This window comes from Agelaius tricolor, unplaced genomic scaffold (genome assembly GCF_023055355.1).
Source record: "Agelaius tricolor isolate 1412-34295 unplaced genomic scaffold, bAgeTri1.0.p SCAF_29, whole genome shotgun sequence".
NCBI lineage: Eukaryota > Metazoa > Chordata > Aves > Passeriformes > Icteridae > Agelaius > Agelaius tricolor.
This window is the reverse complement of record NW_027269289.1, coordinates 2,783,687-2,796,653: the sequence shown is the minus strand read 5'-3', so window position 1 is coordinate 2,796,653 and position 12,967 is coordinate 2,783,687. Positions and strand designations below refer to the sequence as shown.

At 57.5% G+C, this 12,967-nt stretch overlaps 2 protein-coding genes across 3 annotated transcripts in view; one reads left to right on the top strand and one right to left on the bottom strand.

Annotated features, from left to right (window-relative positions):
* Positions 1-714: 714 nt before the first annotated feature.
* VSIG10L2 (V-set and immunoglobulin domain containing 10 like 2) lies at positions 715-6,109 on the top strand. The gene is made up of 12 exons (XM_071449777.1): positions 715-793; positions 869-1,222; positions 1,969-2,253; positions 2,760-3,035; positions 3,172-3,447; positions 3,736-3,996; positions 4,084-4,377; positions 4,449-4,751; positions 4,949-5,071; positions 5,161-5,185; positions 5,270-5,442; positions 5,960-6,109. Exons 1-12 carry the CDS (start codon positions 715-717, stop codon positions 6,031-6,033), a joined length of 2,523 nt encoding a protein of 840 aa, XP_071305878.1. The 3' UTR covers positions 6,034-6,109.
* A 2,330-nt stretch (positions 6,110-8,439) lies between these two features.
* CDON (cell adhesion associated, oncogene regulated) overlaps positions 8,440-12,967 on the bottom strand; it is a 58,413-nt gene continuing 53,885 nt past the window's right edge. For both annotated transcript variants that reach the window (XM_071449539.1, XM_071449538.1), the window contains exons 19-20: positions 9,684-9,943; positions 8,440-8,770 (exon numbers count right to left, since the gene is read on the bottom strand). In XM_071449539.1, coding sequence (XP_071305640.1) covers positions 8,604-8,770; positions 9,684-9,943 — 427 coding nt within the window. In that variant the 3' untranslated portion in view covers positions 8,440-8,603. The remainder of the gene's footprint in view (positions 8,771-9,683; positions 9,944-12,967) is intronic.

The following is a 12,967-nucleotide window of genomic DNA, read 5'->3' as shown; positions in this document are numbered from 1 at the left end:
CTGGTGGAAGCAGGACCTGGTGGTAGCAGGAGGGTGCCTGGCCCTGGCTCTGCAGTTCCTTGCCACCAGCTTTAACCTTTTAGGGCATTTCAAGCCTCCTTGTGGAGAGTACACACATTTAGTATTAAGAGTGTGATTTTGGTAATTCTGATTAAAGGATCAGTGAAGGAGATGGGAGATGGAAGGTAGTTTTCCAGGCTTTGCTGTGTGTTCCCTGATCCCCCTCACCATAATCACCCCCAAGTCCCCCCTGGCTTGCTCCAGCCCCTTGGCATTGCGTTACGGCACAGCCGCCCCTATGAATGTTTGATGGTCTGGGGCGTTGCAGACAGTGGGAGATGAAATATCAAACCTTGCTCCTTGCCTGGCTTCCCCAGCTCCAAACCCCCCAGCTTTGACCACAGGGGAGTGGCAGTTTATTTTCCCCTCCTTTAGCCAAAAAAATACTGTGTGTGGAGAAGAGAACACTCGGATTAAATTCTCAAGTGGGGGGAATGCAAGGATGCTGCCATTCCCACAGCAAGTGCACCATTCCTCAGCCCTGAGATTGCAGGGGCCCCGGTGGCAGTGGCGTCGGGTTCCCCCTGTGCTGGCAGGTTGATAAATAATTAACAGTTAATCAGGGCTGGGCTTAATTACCCGGGGGTAACCGGAGAGCAGGTTGTGCCGGAGAGCGCAGCCCTGCTTCGGCGTGCGGGTGCTGGACATGGCGCCATGGAGCGTGGCCGGGCCCTGCCGCCGCCGCCTTGGAGGGGGCCCTGGATCCTGGTGCTGCTGCCGGCGCTGGCAGGGGGTGAGCACCGACCTGTCCCTGCATTTCCCGGGTGGGGGGCGAGCAGAGGCCTGACGGAGGCGCTGCCCCGGGCAGGGCAGCCGCTGGCGGCCGGCGAGGCGGCCTACGAGGAATGGCGGGCGACGGGCGTGCGAGGCCGGGCCGTGGAGCTGAGCTGTGGGCCCGCGGCCGCGGCCCCGCCGGCCGTGGTCTTCTGGAGCTTCACGCCACAGGGAGAGGGGCTCCCGCGGGCCGTGGCCGTGGGCTCGGGCAGGGAGGTGGCCATGGCCCCCGGCACGGGGATGCTGGGCCGGGTGACGCTGCGCAACGGGACACTGGAGCTGCGGGAGCTGCGCGTGGCCGCCCAGGGCCGCTTCCTCTGCCAGGGGCTCTTCCCAGAGCGAGGCCGGCTCCGTGTGGGCTATGCTGCCGTCCTCCTCCGTGTCCTGGGTAAGTCCCTGGTTGGGGCCAACCTGGGGGGACCTGCTGGCCAGCAGTAGCCAGCATCACACTCCCCTAGATCATGGTCAAGGCCAGCCTCTTGCCCAGTAGCCAACAGAGCCATCCACTGGCCAACAAAACACCCCCCTAGCCAACAAAGAGCTCCACAAGTCCATAAAGCATAGTGCAAGCCAGCGAAGTGCCCCACTAGCCAATGCAGAGTCCCACTAGCCAACATGGTGGTTCACTAGGAACTGCAGCACCCATTCACCAACCAGGCACCCCACTAGTTATGGAGTACCCTACTTGCCAATGTAGTCTGCCGCTACCCAGCAAAGCATCCTTATAGCCAGCATAACACACCACTAGCCAATATAGCATCCCATCAGCCAAGGCAGCTCAACACAAGCCAACATAGCACTCACCAGCTAACCCAGTGCTCCACTAGCCAGCACAGGACACCATCAGCCAGCAAACCTCCTTTGCCTCCTGGTATAGCCCCCTACGAGCCAACAGAGCAGCCCACTAAGCCACCCTCATTTCCTTGCCCTGGCTACCCAAGCATCCCACCACCCCAAACTGGTCCCAGTAGCTCTCCCAGCCAGGGCGCCCCTCACTAGCCTGCAGGTGTCCTCACTGGCCATTCCACTGGCTGCTATGGCACTTCAGTGGCCAAACAGTCTGTCTGGGTGGGGGCATGGGTGGGCCCCGGGTGTTCTGCTGTCTGTGGGGCTGCTCACACTCGCTGCCCCCAGTGCCCGTGTCCAAGCCCTTCGTGCGGCCGACGGCAGCGGCGGCAGCGGAGGGGGCGGCGGTGGCCCTGACGTGCACCGTGCGGGAGGGGACGGAGCCGCTGAGCTTCTCCTGGCAGCACCAGGAGCCCCGGGGGGGTCCCTCAGTGACCCCTGCGGGGCTGGGGGGCTCCAGGGCAGAGCTGCAGCTGACACCTGCCAACCGCAGCCACACGGGCTGGTACATCTGCACCGCGAGCAACGAGGTCAACAACCGCAGCAGCGACCCCATCTACCTGGACATCGTCTGTGAGTGCCCTGGGTGCCACCCACCTCGGGGGGCCCTCCGCCACCAGCTGGGGGGCATCTTCAGGGCTGGTGCCATCCATGGCATGTCTGTGGCCACCACAATGCTCCGTGGTTCGTCCATGGCCACTGAGCACCCTGCCACCATGGTATGTCCATAGCTATCATGGAACATCCATGGACATCATGTATCCTGCCACCGTGATGCCTCTGTGGCCACCACTATGTCTCTATGGCCACCACGGTATGGCTTGTTGTTGCTTTGATGTATTCATGGCCATCATACACCCCACTGGCATAATGCCTCTCTAGTCACCATGGCCACCGTGTGTGCTGCCACCATGGTGCATCTGTGGCCACTGTGTGTCTTGGTGTGCTCACAGCCCTCATGGTGCACCCTTTCTAAGGAGGCTTTGCTACCCTGCTTCCCACCAGTGGGAGGAAGCCCAGGGAGGGCTGTGTCCCCCCTGTGGGGCTGTCCCTGCCTAAAGGGCCCCGTGTCCCCGCAGATGGCCCCGATGAGCCGGCCATCCGTGTGGAGCCCTTCTCCCCAGAACAGGGGGGCTTCTCGGCGGGCGAGCGGGAGGATGTGGTGCTGAGCTGCCTGGCTCCCTCCAACCCCCCCAGCCGCTATGTCTGGCTGCACAACGGCTCCCAGGTGCACGTCGGCCAGACCTACGTGATCACTGCCATCGCCCGTGCCCAGGCGGGCACTTACACCTGCCTGGCCGAGAACAGCCACCTGCAGACCCGCACCCAGGCCACCATCGTCCTCACTGTCTACTGTGAGTAACCCCGCGGGGGGGCCCTGGGTCCCCACAGGGTGAGACGGACCAGCGCAGCTCCCTGGTGAGGATGTGGGAGGGAGGGTGGGGCTGGGGGGAGCCCACGCTCTCCCCCAGTGCCGATGGTCTCCTGCAGATCCACCAGCCGGCAGCCCCAGCTGCTCCGCCCTGGCCTCCGATGATCAGCGGGATGTGGCCCTGCGGTGCCGCTGGCTGGGGGGCTTCCCCCTGGCCCGGCTGCGCTGGGTGGGCCCCCAGGAGGAGGAGGAGGAGGAAGAGGGGTTGATGGGGACCAGCTTTTCCATGGCCACCAGGATCCAGTCAGGGCCAGCCACCAGGAACGGCAGCTCCTTCTCCTGCCTGGCCTCCCACCCCGCGCTGCCACTGGGGGCTGCATGTGGGACCACCCTGTGTGAGTGACAAGGGGCCCATCTGCCCCCCCAGCCCCCTTTGTGACCCCCTGGTGTCACAGCAGAGCTGCAATGACCCCGTGCCGTGGCCAAACCATGGATGGGCACTCCGGGCTGCTGCTGCCTTTCCTGGGACCTTCAGCATCTCCAGCTTGCTCCAAAACGGGGACGCTGTGGCACGGCCGGGATTGCCGAACCCCCCTCACCCTGGGGTGGGGGGGTGTCTCCTTTTTGGGGTGCTTTGGCACAGCGTGGCAATGTCCCCGCTCCGACACCGCTCCGTCCCACAGGGGTCCCGTCTGGCAGCCCCAGCTGCGCGGCGGCGGCCACCAAGGGTGACGAGTTCGTGATGCTGCGGTGCCGCTGGGAGGGGGGCACGCCGCTCGTCACCCTGCGCTGGCGGGACAGTGCGGGCCGGACCCTGGGCGACCCCGCGCCCTCCACGGCCGTGCTGGTGCTGAGCACCGACGGCAGCCTGGGCGGCCGCGAGTTCGTCTGCGAGGCCGCGCACCCGCTGCGGGCCGCTGCCGCCGAGTGCCGCCTGCGGCTGGGTAAGCCCGACCCGTCCCCACCGTGCCAGCGTGCCACGGAGCGGTGGCACCTCCCGGCCGATAGTGTCCCCCCTTGTCGCCGAGTAGAGGTCCCCGAGCTGCAGGCGGAGAGCGAAGTGGCGGTGCTGGAGGGCGGCGAGGCGCAGCTGGCGTGCCGGCAACGCGGCACCAGCGCCAGTCTCGGTGCCACAGTGGCTTGGTACGACCCAAAGGAGCGGGAGGTGACACCGGGGCTGGCCAAGTACCAGCTGGAGCAGGGAGAAGAGTGGGTCAACCTCACGGTCCGGGATGCCGAGTGGCCGGGGGACAGTGGGATCTACCGCTGCACCGCCACCAATGCCGTGGGCACCGCCAGCCTCCCCGTCCGCCTCCGCGTGGACCGTGAGTCCTGGGAAGGGCAAGGGTGGGCTGGGGGTATCAAGCCCCTCCTGCCGGGTGCCATCTCGCCGCAGGGTACCCAGCCCCGCCCAATGTCACCATCAGTAAGCTGCGGTACACGCGGGCGCGCACCGAGGTGCGGCTGGAGTGGCGGACGCAGGGCGCCGGCAACCTCACCGGCTTCGTGGTGCAGCGGCGCCGAACCAAGAAGCCCCTCCGGGAGAGCCCCAGCCCCTGGGAAACGGCCGCCGGCGACATCGAGCCGCACTCCCGCGACCGGCGCCTGGGGGGGCTGGACCCCGCGGTGCTCTATGCTTTCCGCGTCCTGGCCGTCAACCACCGCACGGCCGGGCACCCCTCCGAGGTGCAGACGCCAGGTGAAGCGGGCAGGGGCCGCTCCGTGGGGGCAGAGCGAGGGTTGAGTGGAGCAGGGCAGCGTTTCCATCCCGGTGGAGCTGAGGAGCCGAGTGTGAGCAGCCGTCAGCAGGTTTCAGGCACAGACTCGCACCTTGCCGGGCCTTTCTGGGCTCTGCCCGTCCCTGCTGCCTGCCATGTTCCCTCTGCTCTCTTCCAGCCGAGCCTCCCTTCGAGGCCTACCCGGCGGTGACGGGGGCGGCGGTGGCAGGGATGCTGGTGGCCACCGCAGCATCGCTGCTGGCCGTGCACTGCATCGCCCGCCACAGGGACACCCTCCCGCGTGAGTGCCGGGGCCGCGGGGCGCCTCGGGGGCCACAGCCCGACCCCCGACCCCCGACCCCCTCACCTCACACCCGTCTCCCTCCCCAGGGCTGCACGACCTTCTGTTCCGCACGTGAGTGCCCAAACCCCTCTGTGCCACCTCCCGTGCCCGGGCACCAGCGAGCCCCGCCCGAGGCAGCCCCCCGTGTCCCCGCAGGGCCGGGCCCGGCGAGCAGGAGCCCGTGGGCACAGCGGAGGATGCTGAGGCAGCCGCAGGCGGCGAGGAGGAAGCAGGGCCAGCCCAGGGAGATTCCTGTGCCCCCGGCACGGCAGCGGGTGCCGAGGCAGCACCAGCACCGGGAGACCCGTGTGCCCCGGGCACTGCAGCAGGTACGGGGTGGGCCGAGGGCAGAGCCACCTGCCCCACTGAGCCAGCACCCACCTGCCCCACTGAGCCAGCACCCACTGCCCCACTGAACCAGCACCCACCTGCCCCGCTGAGCCAGCACCCACCTGCCCTGCTGAGCCAGCACCCACTGCCCCACTGAACCAGCACCCACCTGCCCTGCTGAGCCAGCACCCACTGCCCCGCTGACCCAGCACCCACTGCCCTGACCCAGCACCCACTGCCCCACTGACCCAGCACCCACTGCCCCGCTGAGCCAGCACCCACTGCCCCACTGCCCCAGCACCCATCCACCCTGCTGACCCAGCACCCACTGCCCCACTGAGCCAGCACCCACTGCCCCGCTGAGCCAGCACCCACTGCCCCACTGACCCAGCACCCATCCACCTCGCTGACCCAGCACCCACTGCCCCACTGACCCAGCACCCACTGCCCCACTGACCCAGCACCCATCCACCTCGCTGACTCAGCACCCACCCGCGGCTCCTCCACCCCTTGCAGAGCCGCTCTCGGCAGCACCAGGCAGCACCGATGACCCAGTTAATGTCACCATCACCGTGACAGCGACACCGTGACCACTCGGGGTTTTGCTCCTCATTTCCCTCTCCTGCTCTCTCCGGCACCACGGGAAGGCAGCACCCACCTGTGCGTGTCGGGCTGGCTCCAAACGCTGCACCTGGCTCAGCCCCTCCGGCTCAGCCCCGGGCCTGCAGTTACTGCTGGAGCTAAAATAAATATTTAGGCTACAATAAATAGTTTCTCACCGATAGCAGGAAAAAAGCCCGAGGGCTGAAGCGCTGCTCTCAGCCCCAGGGCTGATGCCTGGGGACTGTGCTGAGGTTTCTGTGGTACAAGAACAGCCCCAAAGCTTTTTGTGGGAAGGGGCCTCATCTTCACCCCCAGACTCCCCAGTTTCAGGCCAAACCACAGGTTAAAAATAGTGACTGAGATGGTTTTCCTGCATTGGTGCAAGCATGAAGGGAAGCAGGGTCCAAGGAAAGTGTCAGGCAGTTTCCAGCTTTCCTGAGTCCTCATCTTCTGCTGTGTGTGGAGAACAAGGGCACCTTGGGCCATTTTCTCCTGTATTTGGTTAATAATAACCCCTTGGGAAGTATCAAACCACACAAACCAATCTTAATCAGTGCCCAGAGAGTATCAGTCCCCACACCAGCCATAAAGCAGCATTGATCCCTTTATCAAACCACCCCCAGAAATACAAACCCTACCCAAACCCCCTGCAAAACCATCACTTCCAAAGGGATATTACAGCTTCTCTGGAAAACAGAGCATCTTTATCTGACACACCCACAATACAGGGGAGATTTAAGCAAGGTTGTTTAAAACCATGGTTCAATTTCAGTGTTTGGGGAAAACGAAGCAGCCACAATTAAATCCCAACCACTCATGGGCCAATCTCTGTTGGAAAAGGGGAAAGCCTTGCAGCAGATCCTGCAAAAGGAAAATCCAGGCTGGGAGGATGAGATAAACAAAAAGGGAGGAGGGAGATCTGTGGTGGCTCTGGGGTATGTGGCAGTCAAAGCCCATGGGTGTGAAGTCCATGTGTGCAAAGAACTTTGGAATAAGGCAGCTCTAGCTAGGAGGAGGCACAACCCTAAAAAAAGGGCAAAAGAATAAATATAACCACAAATAATGCAATAGAGAAGGCTTTGGGGAGAGCTCATTGTGGCCTTCAATAACCTGAAGTAGGAGGGAGAGGGATTTCTTATACAAGCAGATAGTTACAGGACAAGGGAGAATGGTCTCCCACAGCCAGAGGGCAGATTTAGATGGGATATTGGGAATAAATTCTTCCCTGGGAGGGTGGTGAGGGTACCCAGAGAAGCTGTGGCTGCCCCAAGTGCCCAAGGCGAGGTTGAATGGGGCTTGGAGCAGCTTGGGATGGTGGAAGGTGTCCTTGCCCAAGGCAGGGGTGGAATGGGACGAGCTTTAAGGTCTCTCCCAAATCAAACTGTTCTGGGATTCTATGAAACATAAAAATCCCCATCCCAACACTCGGAGCAGCCCATGGAGCTGCTGCTAGCAAAGCAGATCTCAAGGGCTTCCTCCTCACACAGACACCACTCCCCAAACCCTGTGGCTGCTGAAGCTGCACCAGTAGCCCTGAGCTCCCCAGGCTTTGGAGCAGCTGCAGCCAGGCTGGCACAGCTCCCTCCCTTCCCAGCCTGGCCAGGGACATGCTGCTCTGGGCTGCAGGTGTCACCTCGGGGTGGCCATCTCTGTAAATTGTGCTTCATTTCTGAGCCTTTGCACTGTGACTCGTGTGGGGGGAGTGCTTTGCAAGCACTGGTTTGGTTTATTTACTGGGATTAAATTTGGAAGGGAAAAAACACCCACCCAAGCCCTGCAGTTAAGGTTGCAACGCCTCCATCGTGCTGTGTCCAGGATGGGCAGGTTCCTGACAGTGCCCAGGGCTGCTGGGAGGTGTTTCACCATGACTGGTTTCATTTCAGAGCTCTATCCAAGCTGTGAGTAATCCCTCAAACCAAGAGTTGAACTGGATTTTGTCTTCTGTGAGTGGGAAAGTGAGACAGGCTGGATTTCCACCTGTACTTCTGCAGAAGGGTTATTGAGTACGTGAAGATACAGCCACTGACTCAAGTTCTGCTTCAAGCTGCACAGAACAGACTCAACCAAGCCTTATTGACCTTCTGATTTCTTCATCGGGATCTTCCCAGAGAAAGCAAGAGAGGCCAGGAGGTGTTCATGGAAAGGAGGGTTCCAGTGCCATGTCACTGAGCTACCAGGGAAGTGGCAGCTGTTGGTCATTTCAGACCTGCTTAAATCCCTCTCTTGGGCTCCTTGGAAGTGCTTGCCTCACTGGTAAATTGCCATGGAAACACACTCCACATTTCCCATCCTCATTCTTTATATTATTACAATTCTTTTTTATACACATAACCAGGCTAGTTTTGTGGTGTGTGGGGGAAGAAAAAAAAAACAACAAAAAAAAGGGATTTCAAGGCATAAATAATATAAAAAGGCAACCATTTTGAAACCAAGATACATTCATATGACACTACTACAAAAAATAAATAGTGACTCTCTCTGTTATAATTAACATCCCCCTGTGACTCCCTTTCAGCGGTGCAGTTCCTGGCCTTAAGTGGGGACAACGGTCACTGCCTCAGGTTTCCTGCAGCTGGAGCTGACAAAGGTCCCCAGAACCATTTAGGGTGACTCCAGATGAACTCCATCCTGGTTTTTCCTTACAGTCCTTGGAAAGAGGCTGAAGAATGAGGGGACTCCAACTCAAAATGTGGTTCGATGTTTCCGAGTGCAGGAAGTTGCTGCCTGCAAAGCAAGAGCAGGGCACGTGGTTGGGTTGGGTTTTTCAGGAGATTCTCTGTCAGCTCAACAGAACCACACGCCTTCAAAACTCTTTCATTCCAGTGAGTGATGGTCTTTGGGCTCAGGCTCATTCCCACCAGACCAGGCACCAGCAGAGGGCACAGGCTCTATCCCAGCACAGCACCTGTATGGAACAGCTCAGAGAAGGTCAGCCCAGCACTGGAATAATAAAACCTGCTCTGAGATGGCTGCTGCTGAACACAGCTATGAAATAATGCTGAACCTTTAGGATTCATTAGCACGTGGTCACAATTCACAAAACTGCTGCATTCACCCCAAATCAGCCACAGCTCCAGGCATTTGGTGGAAATGGGTCACTCAGGACCTTGCTGCACCAAGGCCACAGTCCTGATCTGGCACACCCTGCCAGAGGTGTGCCCACCTGAACCCCCCTCCTCCTGCTGCCATGGGGTGGGTGCAGAGGGAGCTGCCTGATTTCAGCACACAAGGAGCAATGATTCCAGGGTGAGATGAGGAACAGGGTCTCTTTCCACCAACAGAGACCAGGTCCCTCCCTGTGCCAGCTCCTGCCTCTAGGATGGCTCTGGAATGCTTGTGTCCTGTGCCAGGGCCACTGGGTGTGCTGTGAGTGCAGCATCCATCAGTCACAGCCTCCTAATGTCTCAATGAGCCCTTTTTAGAGGCATCAATCACAAGGGCATGACAGGACCAGGCACAGGAGCAGCACTGCTCCCACTTTCCGTGATGGAAGGGTGGGACGCTTCACCTTCCTCCAAGCCTGCTCTTACAAGGGTTTAATTACCGACTTCTCTGCAATAAATTAAGCTCCCTACAGATGTCCTACAGAACATTCCCAGCTTCCCAGCCAGCTGCTATCCTCTGAGGGGTGCCTCACCGTCCATGCAATCCACAGAGAGCTGGCTGATGCCCTCCCGACAGCAGGGGTGCTGCGCCGGGGGCTGCTCCGCGCTCTCCCCGCCCTCCTCCTCCTCCAGCCGGGCGCTGCACTCGGGGCTGGCCGGGGCCAGGCACATGGCAACCATCACATGGGGGCTCAGGGGCTTCATCTCCACACTGTCCTGCTGGAAAGGGGCTCCCAAGGGCACCACGGGCAGCGCGCTGCTGCCGAAAGTGCCGTTGGTCTTGGTGAAACACCTGCGGGAGGACAGAGGCCAAAGTTACTCAGAGTGGCTTCTTCCCCCCTTCCTTCTTCCCTCCCCAGCTTTTAAATGTTTTACCATATCAACGATCAGAGCATTTGTCAAATCAGTTTTAAATATATTTGTGGAGCGATTCTGACATTAAGAAAAGGATTGAGTGGTTTTTTTTTCTCCCAGCAGACAGCTGAAAACATTCAAAACACGCTCAGTTCCTTCCCCCATCAACTGAGACCCAATGACCTGACTTGTGAGTCCATTTCTCCATCAAAGCAACTCCATAAAACATGTTTTCACTGCCAAGATAAAGAGCTCAAATTTGAAACCCAAGCAGCACACTTAGGTACCTTGAAAAATAAATACTAAGTGTTATTGGAGTGAATGCAAATTAGAAAAATAGATGCAATATAACAAATTTAACCCCCCTGTTCTGTGTAAGTCAGACTGTGGCCCTGTAATACCTATGTAAAGCTGTGGAACTGAAGTTAAAGTGCTGAATCCATTGTTACAGCTGAGGTATTTAAGCTTTAAACAAAAAGGAGCAGGACTTTTGACACACATACCCTTGCAGCACGAGGGAAAACACTTCAGTGTTTGCAGCCCCATGAACAATGTGGCCTCAGGGAACATTTATATAAACAATTCCTACATAAGAAAGCCATAACTACCCCCCCAAAAAAAAAGGTTCACTTGTGCAGCTACCACAAATTTTGAGAAACTACACATCAAGATGCTCCTTGTTATGTGGTGCAGGACAGAGATGGATCTGCAGATAAACACATGGAAATAAGGATGGAAAGTGTTCACTCCCTCCAGTGACACCCCAAAATGCTCCTGTGAAAGCTGAACAAGCTCCAGGTCTCTATGTGCTAGTGCAGATACAACTCTGAGCACCCTTCTCTTTTCTTCTGAGCAGATGTAAACCCACCCCTCACCTGCTTTGCTCACAGGGATCAGCCCAGTGCACTTGCTATCCATCATCCCTGGGGCTGTCTAAGACTGCATTTGGAAATACAAAAATGCATCCCTGGGACCTGCCTGCTCAGCTGCTGGCCCAGCAAGGAGCACCGTGTGCTGCTCCAGACTGATTCTAGCCCAAACCTGAGCAGAGGAGATGAAAAATTGCTGGAAATGAGGAAAGATGGACTGGGACAGCAGCAGTGCCAGGGCAGCAGGCAGCAGAGCTGACACTGACTAACAAAAGCAGCCCAGCACTTGAGCTCAGAAGGGTTTCAAACCAGGACATGTTAAGCTTGGCAGTCTCAGTTAAGTCCTGCCCAAGTCCCAGAAACCACTTTTATGCCATTAAAAAAGTCATGGCAATAAGGAAAACCATCACACTGGAGGGTCCTGTCCTACAGCCCTGCCTAGAGCCTCAGTTCATACCTGAAACCTGATCAAAACCTGGGATCAATATTGCCAGAACTGAAAGAGCACCAAAACACCCAACAACACAAATAAACTTGTCAGAGGAGGAGCTGTAGTGAGCTTTCCCTCTGGCAGATGCTTCACCTGCAAAGCTAGAACAGGACAAATGGGCTCCCTCTGGAGCCTGCTCCCCTCCCAAAAGCTGTGAGGATGGAGCAGCACTAAGCTTCAACCTTCACTCTCCTATTTTGTCCTCCCACTCCTGTAACTGCCTCCAAAATCATTATTCCAAGTACCAAAATACCACAGAAGCCACTGGAGAATCCACATGAAACACATCTGGTCCTCAAACAAATCCATTTATTAGTTTGCCTTTCTCTCCGCAGAGGTTTTGACTGCACTCACTTATTATTTAGAAAAAAAGGCTCAGAGAAACCCATCTAAATGTTTGGGTTTGCATGTTTCTGGGGGTTTCTTCTTAAAGATACAGGGGTCAGTGAGGTTCTCTGTATTATTGTAAGAGCTTGAAGGATGTTTCAACACAGCAGTTCAGCCTTCTAAGCTTCAATAACCACATTTTGATGGAAACTAGCCATGGGGATAACCAGAGCAGAGTGTGGAGGAGGAGTGATGTAAAATCCCTGCTGGGAAAACACATCTTCTGTCAATTCTTAATTCTGAAACCCTACTAAACTATAATCTAAAAAAAAAAAATCATAATTTAGATGAAAAAGCTGAAAAACAAACTCATGTTCCTACATTTGATTTGTGTATTTCAGAATTCTGATCAAAATACAGTTTATTTGCAAAGGAGAGAGATCTGCAAAAGTGTAAATTCCTCTGCAAACATCAGGTATCTTGAGAGCTTTAGCACAAAGGCACAAGAGAAGAAAAAAGATCAATTCTCAATCCTGTCAACCACAGGCTTTGTCCACAATAGCAAAGTGGGTCTCCAGTTTTCAGCAGCTTCTCCCTCTGGCAAGGCTCCACGAGAAGTTATGAGGGATAAAGTGCTAATTTAAACAGAAGACCCAGGGATTTCAGCACTGAAATAATAAAACCTGCTCTGAGATGGCTGAAGCTGAAAACAGCTATGAAATAATGCTGAACCTTTAGGATTCATTTGCACGTGGTTACAATTCACAAAACTGCTGCATTCAGCCCAAATCAGCAACAGCTCCAGGCATTTGGTGGAAATGGGCTGGTGAGGAATTCGTGGCACCAAGGCCACAGTCCTGATCTGGCACAGCCTGCCAGAGCTGTGCCCACCTGAACCCCCCTCCCCTCCTGCCTGGGGGAGCTGCCTGATTCCAGCACAGGATTCCAGGGTGGGATGGGACAGGCAGGTCAGGGGGACAGCCCTCACCTGTGCAGTGAGGTTGAACAAAATGGGGAAAACACTCCAGCCTCCAATTCCCACTTGCCAAAACCCACTGGGCTGACTGCACCAACCCAACAGGCCTTCCTCCTCCCTCTCCTCTTCCTCCTCCTCCCCCTGGGCACACACCCAGCTCCCTGGTGGAAAGCTGAGGCACGTCCTGGTCCCCTCCTCTCCCCTCTCCCATGTCCTCTTTGCATTCCCCCAGCGGCAGGACAGGAACAGAGCGGTCCCTGCTGTGCAGCTCTCTGCCAAAACGAGGTTAATGATCCCCTC